Raw genomic sequence first — 21,505 nt, forward strand, 5'->3', positions numbered from 1 at the left:
ACACGCATGGACACCAACATGAGGAAGAGTGTGTCACCAGAGGAACGTCTGTTGGTGTCGACACGCGCAGATGTATTTTAGTTTTTCCTTTATTTTTTCTATTTTTTTCATTGTTTTCCATCATATTTTTCTCTTTTTAGGTCTACAATATAGGGTACCTTTAAAAATGCTTACAAGAAAACCCGTCTAAATGCCGGTGCCGCGTTTAGCTGCGTTTGGCATCTGAAACATGGAAAGCTTCGGCGTCTGAACCCATTTTTTTGCTTCCAAAGAAACGCTGTTAAACGCAACTGCATAAAAACGGCAATAAATGAGACTGTGTACATGGTCGCATAGGATAACATTGAATGAGTTCAGGGGCAGTTGAAAAAAAGTGTCCAACTGCATCTGAACGTACTTTTAACAGCATCCCGTGTACATGGGGCCTTAGGAAACAGAGAGAAGCTGCGAAACACATCAACCTGTGGATAGGATTTAAAGCAATACAATGGAATATGAAATGGTCTTATTTATGATGTACAAATACACTATATTACCACAAGTATTGAGTTGGCCCACTCTTTGCAGCTATAACAGCTTTAGATCTTCTGGGAAGGCTGTCCACAAGGTTTAGGAGTGTGTCTATGGGAATGTTTGACCATTCTTCCAGAAGTCCATTTGTGATCATGGTCAGGCACTGATGTTGAACGAGAAGGCCTGGTTCACAGTCTCCACTCTAATACATCCCAATTGTGACACTCAACTCATGGGAGTTGCCAAAAAATAGTGCATGCAGAACTTTGTGATACTGCACCACAATACAAGTTAGCCCGGTATCCTCCAGTGTTAAAGCAAAAGCGTCCTGAGGCAATTCAGTTTGCATAGGTAGGGCTATACACTCATTCATTCATTGAAAGGGACACCACACTGCACCAGCACACTTGCTGGGCAAGTTTCTATAAAAAAAATGTGGAAGAAAGAAGGTTAAAGGATCCGCTCAATGGCATAAGACAGACTGGAAGATTTTATCCTCGTAGCATATTCCTGTCCAGTGAGAGGCTGGCAAAGCAGCTTTTATCTAAAAATACCATCTAATAGGGTTGCACCAGTGCTGATACTGAGTATTTTCACAAGTACTCTTAACAATGCTCATATACCCAAAACCAATACCTTTGCGTTGAAATTTGAGCCCATACAAAATACATGGGCACAAGTCACACTAAAGAGAATCTCATGAAATTTGAACAGGAATGCTGTGCAATTCCTGTCCAAATCACATTCAGTTTTGTGGCCAATAGTCCAGGTTAGTGCGTTACACTCTTGCCATTTGAACCAGTTTGATTAAATGAAGGAAGCCTTTTCCATTTCAAACCTTTCTTATTACAAATATCATATATGCCGCTGTGTAAAGACAGCATTGTTCGTGTTACAGATATCAGCACAGTAAACGTGACCAGGGTTCAAAGGTCAAATAATGCTGCAGGGGAGAAGGTTAACACCGATTTCCAGAATGCCTCGAATAGATTGAACACTCCCTGAGCAGCCATAGCTGAGCCAGATGTCCGTTATCACAATGTAATTCTGTCTAAATCTGCAGGTAATTAGTTTCATCCTTCTGACATTAATGATTCTTGTGCTCGGTGGCGGCCGCTGCGATCTCTAGGTAAAGTCCCACCATTAGTCACCCCTTACTGTCAGAGCTCCTCTGTCACTGTCCAGCAGCACAGATCCTTATCGAAGGTTAAAGCCGTTACGTACTTATACGGCCCCGAAAGGCCCACATGCCATGGGGGATGGTGAAAATCTTGTATTGGCTGGGAATTCCAAGAGACAACATGTTTTAGTCTCAGAAATTAATAATTTAATGTTTTTGTGGGTGAAATAATGCTAAAGACTCCCTAATACAACACAAATAGCAAAGAATTTTTTTTTACTCTACCCAAAAATGGAAGTTATGGCATATACACACAAATTATATATATATATATATATATATATATATATATATATATATATATATATATATATATATATATATATATATATATATATATATACATATACATACATACATACACAAAAAAATAAATATATATATATATATATATATATACACACACATTAAATACATATACCATATTTATTGGCGTATAACACGCACCCCAAGTTTAGAAGGGAAGTTTAAGGAAAAAAAAAAAACTTACATTTAAATGCCCATCAATGCAGCCTTATCAGTGTCCATCTGCAGCCTTGTATCATTGCAGCCTTGTGTCTCTGCAACATTGCCAGCTATTTAAAATTGGCACCGATCTCCGCTGACTGTGAGCAGAGAGGAGCGAGCGCAACCAATGAACACAAAGCAAAGTGTACTCAGCTAGACTCTGCTCCTCTCGCAGTCCCACCCCTATGAACATAAAACAATGGCGGAACTGGGCATGACTGCGAGAGGGGGCCGAGAGGAGAAGAGTACACTCGGCTTTGATTATGCCGGCGGTGGTCGCTCCGCTCCACTCACAATCAGCGGAGATCGGTGTATAACACGCACCCATGATTTTCCCCTGATTTTTAAGGAAAAAAAGTGTGTTATACGCCGATAAATATATATACATTTTATTATATATATATATATATATATATATATATATATATATATATATATATATATATATATATATATACATACATACATACACACACGCACATACATACATATATACACACACTATACTTTAAAAATGTTTGGCACTACGCAGTTAAAGTAGAAGTGACATCATCACTGTGCTGTACGCAGCCTGTGCGAAGAGCAGAGCTGTGGGAGGGGCACAGCAGGCCCCCACCTACTATCACCTGCCTGCAGAAAATGACAGGAGGGGGCGGAGACGAGACCAGTCACCCTGCAGAAGGAGAGAGATCAGCAGTGAGCGGTCTTTATTACAGGAAGCTCCTGCACAGAGGGAAAGTCTCACACTATATTACTGTATTGGAAGAAATACACAAATCACATCAAGATTCAAGGAAAAATACACGAGGAGTGCTCATCTCGGAGTTCAGCTTTAATTTAACTATCATTTTTTTTATCATTCAGTGCAAGCAGGTGAGGTAACTGCTACCAAGCTAATACAAGCTAATACACACCTGCATGTTAGACATTGTGACCAGGGGTGAATTTTAGTTTTGTGCTACCCTAGGCAAGACTGAAAATCGCAACACCCCCTCCCCATCCCAATCAAATTTTGCCCCACCACGCTGCGCCGGGTCTCTGGTGGACAAGTAACATGCAGTCTTTAGTATTACTGGTGTACATCAGGCAGCCCAGCTAGGACTAGTGAAAGTGTTATTAAAACCCTCTTAACTGGCTATTCTGAGGATGATTTACTAGGCTGCTCTGTGCTGCTGATCCAGTCACAGAGCGCCAGAATGACTTGGAGCTACCTGTGTCCCTGGCTGTTATTATAATTGAAGCCCCCAGTTCCCAGACAAGAAACAGGAAGTGGGCTGTATAAGGTATTTACTAGGAAAACAAAAAATGTTTTACTATCCAAAGTTAAAAACAACAAGGGCAGAAGACTTGGGGCTCCTTCACACGGATGTGTCCTTCAATCCCCGCTGAGCAGGCAGATGACAGGTCCGTCTCTGCACACTGCGCAGGGATGGACCTGTCAGAGCGCCGCTCTCCCCTATGGGGGATCGGATGAACACGGACCATAGAGTCCATCGTCACCCGATCCGATGACAGATGGAAAAATTGGTTTTTCCTCCGTCTTGCCTTTTCGGATCGGAGCGGGTTGGATGTCAGCTGACATACGTCCCTCCATAGAGGTCTATGGAGCATCCGTTCAGGTCCACCTAAAAAAAAAAAACAGGCGGACCTGAACGGATCGTTCTTGTGAAAGGGGCCTTAATAGATGGAAAGTTGAAACAAATGAATAAAAGTTCCGCTTTTAATGATAACAAAAACATTCAAGAAAACAGAAAAGAGCTCAAGCCACAAGGAGAGAACCTAGTGATGTCTATTGGGGTATATAAAATAGGCAGGTGGATTATGCAGCGGCCATCTGTAACTGCCTGTGTACGAGCCGAGTTACAATCATAGGAGTTGTAAAGAACACTCAGAGGTGCAGTGGGAGTATAAGGAAGTTTGCCTCCAGCACACACACTGCGGCACACATCAAGTGACCCGATATCCGGCAGTAACGAGGCCCGTGTGACAGCTGCGAGAAAAGACACGCTGTAAAGAATGCAGAGAGTTCGAGAAAGAGACCCTCAATTTGGAGTAGTAAAATGGATGGAGCAAAAAAAAAAAAAGAAAAAGCGCTGATGGAGAGCCTCGGGACAGAAAAAGTGACAAGATCGTATTAGCTAGAAATTTTCCAGCTGACGCACCAAGGACAACCCTTCCTAAGAGCTGGGAACCAGCAAACAGACTGTAGAAAGGCATGAACAATATATACAGAGACAGCATATGTACAGACCAACAAATGTCTCTGGTCAAATAACTATGATGGCACGTGGGCTTTAGAATGAACGGTCATGTCTACCAAAAGTGCATTACCCAACATTTTTATATTGGTACAGTATAGATACTTTCTGAATACCTGTGCTTGTGCATCTGTGCCTAGGGAGGATCCTACATAAACATGGCCGAAAGTTTATGGACACTTAGGCTGCCCGTGCATGGCCAGATTTTGAAAGAATATGCTTTTGAAAATCAGAAAATTTCTTGCGTTTTGTGATCCGATGATTCCACCAATGATTTCAAAATTCAGGCAACCAGGCCTTCACCTCCTGTTGCTACAGAAAATATTTTTTCCTGGCTGGGAATCTTTTCTTTCCGGGAATTTTCTTTTCTTGCACATGCACACTTCTTTTTCAATTAGATTTCTCGCACGATTCTCCCATCATTGATTAGAAAAACATTTGTTTTTCTAAAAATTTCCAACATGTCCGATTACTTAAATTCGATAGCCACGCGAAAATCAGCTGTTGCTGCAGATCAGTAATGGTGTGAAATACGAACGAAAATTCTTTTGAAATTCGACCCATGTATGACCTTGCCTTATGACATCTATTCTTCAAATAACTGAGCTAAGGCATTTCCAGTGAAGGGTACTGTTAAAGTAGAACTGTAAGCAAAGAATTTATTTTTCCATTTTGGATAGAGTAAGGGAGGGTTAAAACTGACAGTTTTTTTATTTTATTTTACCATCTGCGTCCCACTGGGGAGATATCTCTTCACTTCCTGTCCCACAGTCAAAACAGGAAGTAAGGAAATCCCTGCAAAATGAATCACTTGTGGATCGCCCACGGTACATTTATTGCAGCAGGGTGGCTGTTCTGTGCTAGATGAGGTACCTAATCTGACACTTCTGGTTCTGGGGAGCTTGCCTCGTCCCGCTGATGTGTCGGTAAACAGGCAGAACCCTATATAAACAAGGCAGATTGCCATTCCACGAGTACAGAAGGCATGGATCCTGTGTTCCAATAAAGCAGAGACACTGATCCATGTCTTCCACTAGTAAAAGCACTTCCCACACTACACAAACACAGGCTAGCCACACAGTTAACCAATGCCCGGATGTTAAAGTGTTACTAAACCCAGGACCCTGCATTCACTATATCTGGTCTCCCACAGTACACAGAACATGAAAATCCAATTATAAATGTATATAAACTGCTAAATATCTTCTCTCATCAGCAGTATATAGTAGTCTTGTGACTTCTATCAGTGTCTAGTTAAAGTTTGTAGGAGGAGTTTTCATATTGCTCTCACCATCCTATAATATTGCAGGACCCCTGACCTTCTGTCTGGATAGTGCTGATTGGCCCGGTGCTGATCACATGCACCCTCCCAAGAAGAAAAAAAAAACTCCAGCAATTCACACCAGATTGAGCATGTGCAGCTTATCCCCCCTCCCTCAATAATATCCAAAGATGAATTGGAGACAGTGAAAGAAGGTGAAGATGAGAGAAGACAGGATCAAACAATTTTTTTACACAATGCAGAGGATTAACCCCTTAGATTCTACAGTGAGTATAACAAGCATGATTTACTGTATATACAGACTGATTTTACTGTTGTGGGTTTAGTAACACTTTAATCCATTCCCAGCCAGTGCCCTTAGTACAGTGACAGTGCATTTTTTTTCTTTTAGCACTGATCACTTTTTTCAAAACTGTTTTTTTTTTTATTTATAGAGCAAAAAAAAAAAAACGCAGAGGTGATCAAATACCACCAAAATAAAGATATATTAGAAGATTTCCCCTCTATTACTTTTATGGAGACAACTCAAAACTATTTTTTTTATGTTCCCTTTAACGAGAACGACGATAACAGGACAAAAAGAGGGTGAATCTCCCAATATAAACCTGACAGGGGTTCTAATCCCACATCACTGTCAAAAATAAAAAGTCCAAAGACAAATGTGCTCTTCCCCCCTTGACAAGCGTTTGTGGAGAGTCCTTTCCTATTCCAGTATGACTCTGCCGGAAACCTTGTGTGAATGAGCCGGAATTCCGTCACCCCCACACTGGCCAAGCAAGATGGCCGAAGATGTCAAACCCAGCGGGAAAGCAAGGGGAAGGCAATTTCTGATTATTGCCCCCCCCCCCCCCCCAAAAAAAACATATTGGTAATGGGTAAAGCACAAATACAATTTAGGCAAAAGGCAACAATTTTGCCTGCAGACTTATATTTGTAAACAATTTAAAGGCAGTGATTAGCGCCAAATATTAAGACCAAAATAAATAATTAAATTCAGAACTGCACTAAAAGTACATTTATGACAGATCCACTTACCTCTCTTCTCCTGGATGCCCAGCAGCTCTGTTTAATTTTCCAAACCACAGCAGCAACAAGAAGCAAGGAGAGGAAACAACTGCAATATAAAAAAATAAAAATACAAAGCTCTTAATACATGTATTGGTTTACTTATAGCATTAGTAAGGGCTTGGGAAACCCAGACTTCAGGTCACTATTGTCCCCCCTGAAGTCTCTACTACTTAGCAACGGGACTGCAGCAATGTTTTCTTCTGCATTTGCATGTGCTTTCACGCAGCATACAGTGCAGCACATACAGGACAACATCAGGCATGGAGGCTGGATTTCTCAAGCCCTTGTAAGAATCATTTGTAGGTGAGGATTCCGTATTACAGCATTTATCTCTGAAATCTGTACATGTAAGAAGCCAAGCAATGAAGAGGTGATATGAGACGGGAGTGTCGCTGTAGCTTTTTTCTGATTTAGAAATTCAAAAAAAAAAAAAACACAACCTGATAGAATACTGCATTTATCACAATACCGCTAATCCAGGGGCGGGACAAGGGGTGGGCAGGAGGGGCGGCTGCCCTCTGCACTGTGGCATGTGAGGTGGGGGCGCTGCAAAGAGATTGGGGGAAGGGAGATGGGGGGGGGTGGCAGGGGGTAAGGAAGAAGTGCTCTAGGAAAATAATTTTCAAATTTGGGGGGGGGGGGGGGGGGGGGGTTAGGAGTGGTGATTTAGGGGGATTTGTGTTGGGGGAGGGGAATTGTGCTAGGATGGGAATTTTTTTGTTTGGTGGGTATTTTTGCTAGTAGGGATGATTTGGGGGGTTATTTGTGTTAAATGGATAAAAGTGCTAGGTAACAAAAAATGTATCTGTATAAACAGGTATAAAGTGTTTGCTATGACCAACTGGGTACATAGAGACTAATGCAATAAACCATGAAAGAGGTAGACTGCATGGACAAGTCAACAATAATTCATAAACTGCAACAGCATATAACACAGTGACTCATTAATAAAGTGCATATGTGCAAACAAATAGTGCAAAGTGAATCCAAGAAACAACACAAATGAATATGTGCAATGAAATAAAGTCTTTAAAGTGAATAAAGGTAAGTTCAATTCGAGACCCAATGAGGTCTACTGAATAGTCAACACTGAGATCAATGTCTGGAACCAAAGGCAAATAGAAGAACCAAGGTTGATATCAGGTAACCCGTAATAGTGCATCTTCCACCTAGGGTAAGGGATGGGTACTCTTACCAGAAACTGTGGACCTATGTGCCAGGGGCAAGCGAGTCAACCAAGCTTAGAGGTAGGGAACCGGAACGCAAATACAGATCACCGAATGTCCTGGCAATGCATACAATGATCCCATCCAATGGATGTTCAAACATGTGGGTCATAAGAGTAAAAAAAAAAAACCTCTGCATGGTGTAGGTCAAAAGGATGGATTTATTTAAAAGGCAGTACAAACATCTTTATGATGTGTACAGATAAAATGTGATCAAAGGTTAAAAAAAATAAATAAAAATCAAGCACAAATTTGAAGCTGGACTAGAAAAACTGACACGATTCATCCCACTTGACTTCAACTGGGGTATTTGGAGAAATTTGGGGTGGAATTGTGCTGGGCGGGTACTTGGAGAAATTTGGGGGGATAAAGGATTTGTACTCTGAGGGGTGCTTCTTTTTGGGGGGGGGTAATTTGTGCTGGGGGAAGATTTGTGCTGGGAAGGGAAATTTCAGCAGAGGGTGAATTTATACTGGGAGGAGAGGGTTTTATGCCTGGGGTTAAGCAGATTAGTGATCGACTTTAAAATTCTGCATAACCTCAAGGCACCCCAATCTAAAATGCAAAAAAAAAAAAAATCTAAATGTTTTACACAATGCAGCGACATCCACACACACATAGATCACCCAACATTAGAGGCGATTTATTCTTGCGTACTCTGATGTGGAAATGTTGAAATATTTATATCAGGGAGCTTCAAGGGAACCGTTGTGAGGACTTTCTAATCAAATTACCATGCCCCAATATGATATTATATAGTGTGTGTGTGTGTGTGTGTGTGTGTGTGTGTGTGTGTGTGTGTGTGTGTGTGTGTGTGTGTGTGTGTGTGTGTGTGTGTGTGTGTGTGTGTGTTATATTTTTGGGTTTAATCACGAGAGGTAGGCCTAGTTACCGTTTACTGTATCTCAAAAGACCAACATCTGTTGTCTACATAGTGAATAAGTTACACTATTGTCTTTGGAGTGAGGAGCAGACATTGTGTCTCCACCTGATCATAAGACCTTGAAATGCTAATTTAGGCTAAGATCAAAGTGTGCTGACTGTTTTAAAGTGGAGGTCCACCCTAAAGTGGACCTTCCGCTCATTGGAATCCTCCCCCCCCCCTCCGGTGCCACAATTGGCACCTTTCAGGGGGGAGGGGGGTGCAGGTACCTGTACAGTACAGGTATCTGCACCCACTTCTGGCGTAGATTCTGCAGAAGGTACGCCCCTTTCCGAAAGTCCCCCGCTGTCTGCTGGGAAACACACGGATCCCAGAGACAGCGGGGACCATCCTTATTGCGCAGCTCGACTCGTGCATGCGCAGTAGGGAACTGGGAAATTAAGGCAAAAGGCTCCACTTCCTGATTCCCATACCTAAGATGGCGGCTGCAGCACCCGAGAGACGATCAAGAGATGGGCTTCGGGTGCCGACATCGCGGGCGCGCTGGGCAGGTAAGTGTCATTATTTTAAAAGTCAGCAGCTGCAGTATTTGTAGCTGCTGGCTTTTAAAAAAATTAAAAAAACGGCGGACTCCCGCTTTAAATCAAGAGATGGCCTTAACAAAAGGTAATCATGTTTCAGACAGAGGCACCGAAGAGAGTCTAATGCTTATGTGAGAAGCATGATGGCTAACCAGGAATGAACTTCAGCCAATCAGGATTCAATTCCAACTCTGAACCAATTAGTCCATTGGTGTGATTGGTAGAGAGGGAACATATAAATCAAAGCTGCTAGGGATGCACTCTTAGGCTCATGGTCTAAACTAGGCTCTCTCAGTCTTTTAACCCTAGAGGAACCCCAAAAATTTTCATGTCTTGAGGAACCCTTACTAAAACCAAATCATCAGGGCTCAATAGGAACAATGCTCCTTATATCGGTGGTCAATAGAAAGAATGTCCCCCTTAAAGTGGTGTTCAGATTGCCACCCTTAAAGACAGCTAAAAATATATTTGGTGTCATGCTGTTGGCTTTGCTAAGTGGTGCTGAACCTTGAAATCTGTAGGCACCATCAAATAGGTGGTTCATCAGCCACAGCTCAAGGAACCCCTAGCAACCTATGGAGGAACCCCAGGGTTCCAAGGAAACCTGGTTGAGAATGGCTGGTCTAAACGAAGCATGATCACGTAAGGGCTGTTTAAGTAATGTATCCGTATTATCTTATTTCTCTTTTCTTTTCTATAACTTTTTTGCCTTAATACCTTGAAAGCATGTGTATGTCAATTGTAACCATATCTCCTTTTTGAATTATCTTAGTAGACTGGCAACACTGTATTTGTAACATCACTAGGTTATATTTGGCAATATCTGATTATTCTAACGTTTCTTTTCTGTATAAATAAATTTGATCTTTTGTATTTTATCACCATTATCATTCCTTATTGATTTCATGGGTTCTAGCTGCAAACGCATTGGGTTGATTCATATATAGATGAAAGGTTTTAATCATTAATGTTATGCATCATTAAGCATATACATGAGGTAGGTAAAAATCGCCATAACACTACTGGTACTGACTATTCCAGATGTTTCCTTCTTCGCCAGTTTCTCTCCGTGACCCCAGTGTTGACAGATGGGGCAGGGGAGGGGCAAACAAGGAGCACACTTGATCAATTGATGTCATTAGCTTGTAAGCTCCTATGAGCAGGGCCCTCTTAACCCTTTTGTACTTTACTGTATTATAACTGTATTGTCTCCCTTTAGATTGCAAAGTGCTGTGCACACTGTTGGCCCTATATTAATCCTGTATAATAATAATATTAATATCAGTTGTACGAACACAACTAAGACAATCAATATTCAAACAGCATAAAAACAAATCTGTAAACACGGACAATACCCATAAATTAACCCATGCTATTACCTTTTGTACCACCCCCTCCCTTTAGAAGGTAAGCTCTATGAGAAGGGCCCTCCTATACCTTTTTGTATTGTTCTGCAATTGTGCTGCCCCCCCCTATACATTGTAAAGTGCTGTGTAAACTGTTGTCGCTCTATAAATTGTGTATAATAACAAATAATTTGCCTGGTTTATACTTAAAAACACAACACAGGTTGACAAAATATGAGCCCCTGATATTTACAGACAGTTGTAAAAAACACAGATTTTTACAAACTGTCTGTAAATTTACTGATGGTTGGCAACCCTGGGCTTGATTCACTTTCCGAGTCGTGGAAAAATTTTTGGGCAACTCGGGGACATTTTTAGGCATTTAGCCAAGGCACCTCTGAAGAACCCAGTAAGCACCCTGCCTGAAAAGGGCTGATCTAGGCATATATTTTACAAAAAAATAAAATAAAATTGACAACGCTGCAATATCTATATTTAACCACAAGGTGGCACCAAACAATGGGAGAAAAACAATCTAATAGTTAAAAAGCAATTGCAACAAAATCAATAGAGTACTGTCCGTGATACTTTATTTGCAGTAACATCCAAATGTTCACGATACGCTTTCTGGGTGTACCCCCTTCTTCCAGATATCCCTGCTTGGACCTGGAAGAAGGGGGTACACACCCCTAAAGCTGGTCCTGAAAATTTGTATGTTACTACAAATAAAAAAAATCTCGGACAGTACTCTATTGTTTTTGTTGCAAATGCACCAATGCGGCCACGATCAGCTAAAGCAATTGCAAAAAAAAAAAATGTCTAATCCAGCCACGGGCAAGGTTCCATGTCACCATAATTTGACGTAAGGATAAATAATCAATTAAAACCTGTTCTGTAGGTTTCTTTTGCCAGTTCATAAAGTATTTCTGCTCAAAATTTCACAGAGAAGCATTTTCCGATGATCTAGTACTTGGCATATTGTCTTCATTTTTTAATGACACTAAGCTTCCTAAAAGGTGCCAAATATGGAAATGTGTCCCCACACAGACTGATCATTACCGTCTGTCAATCAGAGAGAGGGATTTCCCTCCAGAGAGTGAAGGTGCTTGGAGCATACCTGAAAAATGTCACAAAGAATTGCACCAAGTCCATAAAGTTACTGTGCTGAGAGAAGGCAATCTGCAAAAAAAAAAAAAAAGAAAAGAAAAAATTATAACACAGTACACCCCATAAACAAAGGAATCACACTGAACATAAAGAGCTCAATACAGTGCCTTGAAAAAGTATTCATACCCCTTGAAATTTTCCACATTTTGTCATGTTACACCCAAAAACGTAAATGTATTTTATTGGGATTTTATGTGATAGACCAACACAAAGTGGCACATGATTGTGAAGTGGAAGGAAAATGATAAATGGTTTTCAACATGTTTTTGAAATATCTGAAAAGTATGGCGTGCATTTATTCAGCCCCCTTTATTCTGATACCCCTAACTAAAATGTAGTGGAACCAATTGCCTTCAGAAGTCATCTAATTAGTAAATAGAGTCCGTCTGTGTGTAATTTAATCTCAGTATAAATACAGCTGTTCCGTGAAGCCCTAAGAGGTTTGTTAGAGAACCTTAGCTAACAAACAGCATCATGAAGGCCAAGGAACACACCAGATAGGTCAGTGATGAAGTTGTGGAGAAGTTTAAAGCAGGGTTAGGTTACAGCAAAATACCTCAAGCTTTGAACATCTCACAGAGCACTGTTCAATCCATCATCAAAAATGGAAACGGTATGGCACAACTTCAAACCTACCAAGACATGGTCGCCCACCTAAACTGACAGGCCTGGCAAGGAGAGTATTAATCAGAGAAGCAGCCAAGAGGTCCATGGTAACTCTGAAGGAGCTGCAGAGATCCACCGGTGGAAGAATCTGTCCATAGGACAACTTTTAGTCCTGCAATCCACAAATCTGGCCTTTATGGAAGAGTTGCAAGAAGAAAGCCACTGTTGAAAGAAAGCCATAAGATGTCCCATTTGCAAAGAAGCCATGTAGGGGACAGAGCAAACACGGAAGGTGGTGCTCTGGTCAGATGAGACCAAAATTTTATTTTTTGGTCTACAAAGCAAAAAACGCTATATGTGGTGGAAAAACACGCATATCACCCTGAACACACCATCCGCACTGTGAAACATGGTGGTGGCAGCATCATGTTGTGGGGATGCTTTTCTTCAGCAGGGATAGGGAAGCTGGTCAGAGTTGATGGGAAAATGGATGGAGCCAAATACAGGGTACTTTTTTAAGATGAAAATCGGTTAGAGTCTGCAAAAGACTTGAAGGTTGCCCTTCCAGCAGGACAGCGACCCTAAACATACAGCCAGAGCTACAATGGAATGGTTCAGGGGTCTCCAAAATATGGCCATCCAGTTGTTCAGGAACTACAATTCCCATCATGGCTAGCCATGTCTGTGAATGTTAGAGTTTTACAATGCCCCATGGGAAGTGTAGTTCCGCAACAGCTGGAGGGCTGTAGTTTGGAGATCTCCGGTTTAGATCAAAGCATATTCATGTGTTAGAATGGCCCAGTCAAAGTCCAGACCAAAATCCAATCGAGAATCTGTGGCAAGACTTGAAAATTGCTGTTCACAGACACTCTCCATTCAATCTGACAGAGCTCGAGCGACTTCACAAAGAAGAATGGGCAAAAATGTCACTCTCTAGATGTGTAAAGCTGGTAGAGACATCCCCAAAAAATATTTTCAGCTGCAATTACAGTAAAAGTTGGTTCTACAAAGTATTGACTCGGGGGAGCTGAATATAAATGCACCCCACACTTATCAGATATTTGTAAAAAAAAATTGAAACCCATTTATCTGTAGCACTAACCCCCTTAGGAGCTGCTGGCTATTTTTGGGCTTACAATTACCTTTCGCTTCTCCTTGTTGCACGTCTAGGGGATGTCCCCTGGTAGATGGCCCAGTAACTTGAGACTGACAATAGATCCAGTTGAATGGATTTTATTTGCAAACTTCAACCATTGAACAGTCTTTCAACTTGGGATCAGAGGGTTGGGAAGGAATTCAGGTACTCTCAATGTCGGTCTATAAACGTTAAGGAACTTGCTTACTTTGACTGCATCCAGAGAATAGCCATTTGCAGCTGGATGAACACTCAGGTTGGACAGTCCCTCTCTCACAAGGCCTAGCAGCCAACAAGGTACTTACTCAGGAACAAAGTCTTTGTCACAGACGTTGTAGAACACGTAGGGAAACTAAGCTGTAGAACACTTGTAGGATACCTGGATCTTTCAGCCAGCCTGTCGATATCCACAAGACCAGATTCTCTCGGTTACTTCAGCCCTTCCAGGCTCTTGTTAAGAAAACCAACCCGTACGTGGTGTTCTTCTAAAGAGTCCTCCCCTGGAATGCTCGAAGTCCAATGGGTCTCTCCCAGACCAGAGAAGGCACCCATCCACCTCAGAATCCTCCTCTAGTTTCCATGGAACCGCACCCCAGGCCATAGCCTTCCTGGGGGCTGGTCAGGAGGACCAGGACCATGTAATCAGCACAGCATACTGGACCGGAACCACGAACCACGTGACGTCCACATCTTAAATACCCTCCCCCAGAGGGCACAGCGAGAGGGCCACTCCCACTGACCTGACTCCGAAAGAGTAACTTAAGCGCCTGACCAGACCACACTTCCACGCCTGCCACAAGAGACAGTGCCCCCTGTGGCCAGGCTCAACATCTCACAGTCCAGTCAGACTGACACAGAAGTCAAATTTAGACAAATAGACCCAAACCAAACTGTAGTTTGGGTAAAGTTTTAACTTTGAAAAACATAGCGTGTGCTCTTCAGGAGCCCGCCGCTACATAGCATTTTCCTTCCACTTCACAATTATGTGCCAACTGTGTTGGTCTATCACATAAAATCCCAATAAAATACATTTACATTTTTGGTTGTAACACGACAAAATGTAGAAAGTTTCAAGGGGTATGAATTTTTCAAGGCACTGTATGAGTGCTGCTTTGGAGGATACAGGGAGTACTGTATAGTCTTACTTGAAGACTATACAGTAAGCGGCTCACTGAGAGGCTGAGCCGGGTGCCGGTCCAGGCATGTGGGTGCATCCTGACATTGTTGTGATCTTCCCTAGCCTGGACCGGTTCTGTGACGTCAGCTGACAGCAGGTTCAGCCCGCCGTCTGCTGAAAAGGGATCACAGGAGTGCAGAACAAACTGCACTCCTGTGATCCACAGGAGAAGTACAGCCAAACCAGCTTTGGATGTACTATTCCTTTAATCAGGACCCCCCCAGGCCACCCCCTTCAAATCATTCCCTGCATCTATTACCTTTTGTACCACCATTACCTCCTTTTAGAAAGTAAGCTACATGAGCCGGGCCCTCCTGTACCTTTTGTATTGAACTGTAAGTGGTTGGCGCTACATAAATCGTGTATAATAATAATACTAAAAAACAGATTACAGGGCCATTAAGTAGTTGATGTAGGAGGATTCTTTTTGGAGAAGGAGGATATAGTTTAGTGTCACTTTTAAAGGGTTCGTTTATCTTTTCAGAAAAATCTATTCACAGATGTGTGGGCCTTAGGCCTCGTGTACATTGCTGCTGGTAAACAGATGTTTATGAGTAGTTGGGTGTTTTTTTCAGCAGCCCCTGAACTCTCCTCTATGTTATCTTATCAGTCCATGTACACGGGTCGTTTATAGTCATTTCTAGGTTGTTGAGTTTAGAAGCATTTTTTGGAAAGAAAAAAAAAAAGCGTTCAGGACAGATGGCATTAGAAATGCCTGCAAAAGCTTGTAAACGCAATAACTCACGTTTCGTTTACAGGTGCTTTTAATGGAGAAATGAATATTTTCAATGTAAAAAACCCTAATAAGCGCAAAACGCGGCACAACGGACATTTTTAAATGTTGGTTACTATCTATCAAGTTAAATCGTTTAGGAGAGGATATAAAACGTCCCGTGTACATGAAGCCTAAGGTGCCTTACACAGCTTACATTACCCCTTTTAATTAGCAGGAAAAATTGATAAGTGGTGGATACTTTGCAACAATCTAGAAGAAAACGTGTTTAAATCTTATAGTGAAACTAAACTCTTACAATCAACATTGACTGTTCTCAATCCTTTTGCTGCTAGCATTAGTAAAATCGATAGGAAGGTAGATCATATTTACCGTATATACTGGAGCATAAGAGTTTTTCAGCACATTTTTTAGTCTGAAACCCCCCACCCACCCACAGCTTATGAGGGTGCCCATCTGCAGCTGTACCTGTGATTACTAAAACAGTGCGTCTCCCACTGTGTCATGCAGTCTGTTCGGCAGCCGTCCATTGTAACAAAGCCTCGCCTCCTCGGGGCTTTGTTACAATAGGCGGCCGCCAAACAGACTGAATGACACAGCGGGAGACACTCGCTGTTTTAGTAATAACAGGTACAGCTGCAGGTGGGCACCCTCATAAGCTGTGGGTGGGTGGGGGGTTTCAGCCTGGCGAGGCTGCAGACGGGCACAGCGAGGCTGCAGACGGGCACAGTTTACCCAGTAGCTGTTGCATTAAACACCCTAGGCCAGTGATGACGAACCTTGGCACTCCAGATGTTTTGGAACTACATTTCCCATGATGCTTAGCTACACTACAGAGTGCATAAGAATCATGGGAAATGTAGTTCCAAAACATCTGGGGTGCCAAGGTTCGCCATCAATGCCCTAGGCTTATACTCGCGTCAATACGTTTTCCAAGTCTTTATTTGGTAAAATTAGGTGCCTCGGCTTATATTCGGGTCGGCCTATATGTGAGTATATACGGTTCTTGTTTTATTTATTTACATTTTTTAATTTGTTCACTGGATTCTCGCCTAGACCAAAATGATGTCATCCATTCAGGAGTCTTCATTTTCTATCATATGGTGGAGATGGGGAGAGGCTCTCAGGTAAGCACACCCTCCTACCTGCAGGGCAGATGGATTCCAGAAAGTAAACTCTACATGAATCATCTGCCCCTCGCTCAGGGTGGCTACAGCTAGAAATGTCAAGGAGGTATTTTTCAAAGTGTTTTTCTCAACAAAATAAAGCATGGATACATAGATGGATGGGAAGATTATTTCAAACATTTAAAAATAAATGAAATGGCATTTTCAGTTTGTGGTGCTCAGATACAGTTTAGCTCGGCTTTAACGGTTCTGACTTTTCTAAACTAGAAGGAAGGTATGGTGACTGGCGTCTAAGGCCAGCAACACACTGCACGGTTAGGACGAAGAGGCTGCTGCAGCTCTGGTCAGAGACATTCTAAAAGCCAACAAGAGATGGAAAAGTACCAGTGTGAGACAACTTGTGGTCAGAAGGTGTGATGGCTTACAGCTTCCGTCGTGTACTGAAAACTGCCAGACTTGGTCTCATAAACCACACATAAAACCATAAGTGAAATCTGGCCGAGGACCAGGCAAGCGAGCGGGGAAGGTGAACGAGGATGACGTTGCTAGGTGATGGCTAATCCCTCTACCAGGAATGGTTCTCCACTCATCCTCCAGCCACAAAGAGCCTTTGTCTGCCACTGGGAGGACAGAGCGGGGAAGGCTGGCATACAAATTGCAGGCAACACTGGCGCTCTGTGCCAGCGCCGTCCATCTGCACAATGCTGCCAATCTGTCAGCCAGCTACTGCCATCAATGAGCGGGGCCGGTTTCCTGCATGTTTGGGACTAGACCAGCCTTGTGCCACCCTCTTGATAAATAAACTTCGACCAACACCCAAGGCAATTATTTATCTCGGCCATGTTTATCTGAATTATTTGCTCAACAGCTGGATACCCGAAGGTGTTTCGTCAATTCAGCTGCAGCATTCCAGATATAACCAGGTCATCATTCACTGTAGAAACATCCAGTCCTACTGGGATTCCAAAAAGACCGCTAAATACCTATATATGAGATCCCTACTTACCCCAGTTCTGCTTATCACAGCTAATTATTAGACAATGGCATAATTGCTAATTAACTGCTTAGCCAGGAAGCAACTGACACAGGAAGCTGAAATGGTAAACAGTGGCTATGCTGTATGGTGGATGTGTGGGGATCACTGATCTGGCTGAGCAGAATTAGAAGATCAAAATATGACAAGGGATTGGCAAGTTTAGCTTTAAAGCCCAGCTGCAAGCAGAAGAAAAAAAAAAAAAAAAAAAAAAAAAAAAAAAAAAGATGCCTTGTGGGTGGGACTGTGCCCAACACGTGTTATTAGCTAGTTTTGTCCAGGGGCGAGGAGAAACCTACTTACCTGATCTCCTCCTGCTCCCCCAGGAAAGGCGGCTCTGCCCCACGATTTAGCAGTGGACTGTTCTGTGTCCTCAAGTTCACAGCTAGAGAATGTGGGGGTGCAGAAGCTACAGGGTCCGGTCTAGCAGCGGGGAGGAGTGGAGGATCAGGTAAGTATATCTCTCCTTTTATTGTTCCCTCAGACATAAACAAGCAATTAAAGTGATACTAAAGCTAAAAACGCTCTCTACCCTAATGCATTCCTTGCATTAACCACTTGTCTACTGGGCACTTTCACCCTCTTCCTTCCCAGGCCAAATTTTCAGCTTTCGTCGCTGTCGATTTTGAATGACAATTGTACGGTCATGCAACACTGTACCTATATGAAATTTTTATCTTTTTTTTAAGACCGATGCTACTAGAAGCTGGCACAAAAATGCTATTATCAGCATTTTTCATCTAGAGTTTTTCTTGCAGTTTTTTTAGCTTATAGTGTGCATGGAGCCTGAATCACCACTGAGTTTTTTAATTTTTGCTAAACAAAAAAAGACTGAATTGGAAAAAAAAAAACACTATGTTATAAAATTTTGCAAATAAGTAATTTTTCTGCTGCACTGGTGGGCAGCACCAATGGGGCCGCACTGGTGGGCAGCACCAATGGGGCCGCACTGGTGGGCAGCACCAATGGGGCCGCACTGGTGGGCAGCACCAATGGGGCCGCACTGGTGGGCAGCACCAATGGGGCCGCACTGGTGGGCAGCACCAATGGGGCCGCACTGATCTTCAAGTGCCCTTATCAGTGTGTGTGCAGAAAACTTTATTCTTATAATTTATACTTTACACAGTGACAGCGCTGAGGAAAGGAAAGGCCAATAGGCATTTATTTACATGAGATCAGCTGTGATTAGACAGAGCTGATCACATGGTAAAGGGCCACTGTGATTGGACACAGATTACAGAGCGTGCAGTTCTGGGAGGACATCAATGAAAGCCCTTCCAGACCAGTACGTTGTAGCTGTTTCTTGGCTATAGCGCGATTGGCAAGTGGTTAAGGTTAAAAAAAATAACATTTTAACTTTCTCTGTCCTCCTCCTTCCCTGTGTGGAAGAAAAGGGAGAAGAAATCCAGCGATGTCCACGGCTACGACTCTTCTCCCCTCTTTTCCTTTTTGCACAGGGCCATTGGCTCCTGCTGCTGTCAATCAAATGCAGCGAGGAGGAAGTGGGGGTGGGGCTATGCTCCGCGGTGTGTGTCCATGGAGTGTGGCTCCATAGACACACAGATCAGGACCGAGCAGACAGTGTGGCCCTATAGCAAATGGCTTGCTAAGGGGACACTAAGGAAGAGGAGGAGCCAGGATTGCTGGTGGAAGACCCGAGAAGAGGATCGGGAACCGCTCTGTGCAATCCTATTGCACAGAGCAGGTTAGTATAGCATGTTTAATATAAAAAAAAAAAAAAAAAAAAGACCTTTAATAACACTTTAACCCTTGCAGTGTAGTCGCACCCCTACTGCAATGGATAACTTTTGTATTGTCCTGCAGCTTGGCTTTAAAGTGAAGCCATTTCAAGCTTGTAAAAGTAACGGTCTTACCTAAAAGCAGACACCACATGATCCCTTCCATTACCCCAACAACCCTCATCTGAAAGTTATTTTGTCAGTAAGGCCTTCACTGAAATACCAAGTCCTGCGCTCCATTACAGCTTTCTTCCCAACTTCTTATCCTATAAGGCAGGGCTTCCCAACCAGAGTTCCATGGAACCTTTGGATTCATCTAGAGGTCTCTAAGGGTTCCTCAAGCAAGAAGTGATTTCTGCCTCTCAGATGAGTAACCGTTGATAATTATTAACTATCTGTAAGGGGCTCTTTTTTCTCAATGACCACCAGTGTAGGGATCAGTCTTCCCACTGATCATCACAAGGATGGACTGTGTGCTGGAAATAAAATAATAATTAGCAGAGGTTCCCTGAAGCCAAAAAGTTATTTCAAGGGTTCCTCCATGTTAAAAAGGTTGAGAAAGGATGCTCTAAAGATAGAACTACGAGTCACTACATGTTTTCCAGGCAGAAATGCTGGTTGCCCGTGTTTGAATCCACCCAGGTTCAAATGTGAAGAACTTACATGGCAACTAATAAAACTTGTCACGCCGCTTTGAAATTGCTTTAAATGACAAGAGTGATGCTGCATATAATTCATACTCTGGATATTTTATAAACATCACCCCATCATTTATTATTATACAAATAAGTGTTTGCATAATCTCTTGTTTTTCCAGAGAGGTCACATTCTCAGGGATGTCACTGGTCTAAGGAGGAATGAATTCAGATGTGATTGGACAATACCTACGTGTGAGCTCATCCTTAGTCTCTAGTGAATATATAGGCTACACATTGTCAGTGATGTCACCAATCTCTACTAAGTGGATAGGCTGCATCCTAAGCAATGTCACTGGTCCCTAGAGCGTGAATAGGCCACATTCTCGTCATGTCAGTGATCTCTGATTACATTTGTCTGCACTTTTAGTGATGTCGCTTTTCTTTAGTGAATGGATAGGCTCCATTCTCAGTGATGTCACTGCTCTCTAGTAAACGGATAGGCTGCATTATCAGTAATGTCACTGCTCTCTAGTAAATGGATAGGCTCCATTATCAGTAATGTCACTGATTTCTAGTAAATGGATAGGCTCCATTCTGAGTGATGTCACTGCTCTGTAGTAAATGGATAGGCTGCATTCTCTGTGATGTCACTGGTCTCTAGTAAATGGATAGGCTGCATTCTCTGTGATGTTACTGGTCTCTAGTAAATAGGTCATCTGCATTCTCAGTGATGTCACTAGCCTTTAGTAAATGGATAGGGTTCACTCTCAGTGATGTCACTAGTCTTTAGTAAATGGATGAGCTGCATTCTCAGCGATGTTAGCCCCTCTAATTGACGAACAGGCTGCATTTTCAGTCATGTCATTGGTCTCTAAGTAGTGAAGGGGCTGCATTCAAAGTGATGTCACCACCTCTAGTGAATGCACAGACTGCATTCCAAGTTATGTTACTGGCCTCTATTAAATGGATAAGCTGCATTTGCAATGGTGTATCTGGTCACTACATTTGGAATTTGAACCAGCAAAAGCCTCTAAGCAACGTTAAGAAAATCAAATGTAGAAACCAGCATTAATTTTGACGTCAAGTTTCAATTTAGCTTTAGTCATAGTCTTTTGACTAAAATGCCATTTTAGTTTTAGTCATGTGAATTGCTTTAGTTTTAGTCGTATTTTAGTTGACTAAAATCTCAAGTACACAATTTAGTTGACTAGAATCTAATGGGTTTAGTTAAATAGTAATGCATTATTTAAGTGTTTCTCTAAGATTTTCAAACTCCTATACCGGGGGAGTAAAAATCTAACATGAT

General features: G+C 42.3%; 1 protein-coding gene across 1 annotated transcript in view; it reads right to left on the minus strand.

Moving 5' to 3' along the window:
• ATRN (attractin) overlaps positions 1-21,505 on the minus strand; it is a gene marked incomplete in the record, with an annotated part of 385,746 nt that overhangs the window by 88,144 nt on the left and 276,097 nt on the right. Inside the window, 2 exon segments of the mRNA XM_077478033.1 lie at positions 6,776-6,854; positions 11,962-12,023. Of these exon segments, the coding sequence (XP_077334159.1) occupies positions 6,776-6,854; positions 11,962-12,023 (141 nt within the window).

This window comes from Lithobates pipiens, unplaced genomic scaffold (genome assembly GCF_037356315.1).
Source record: "Lithobates pipiens isolate NorthernLeopardFrog02 unplaced genomic scaffold, aLitPip1_a1.2 Scaffold_13, whole genome shotgun sequence".
NCBI classification, from domain to species: Eukaryota; Metazoa; Chordata; class Amphibia; order Anura; family Ranidae; genus Lithobates; species Lithobates pipiens.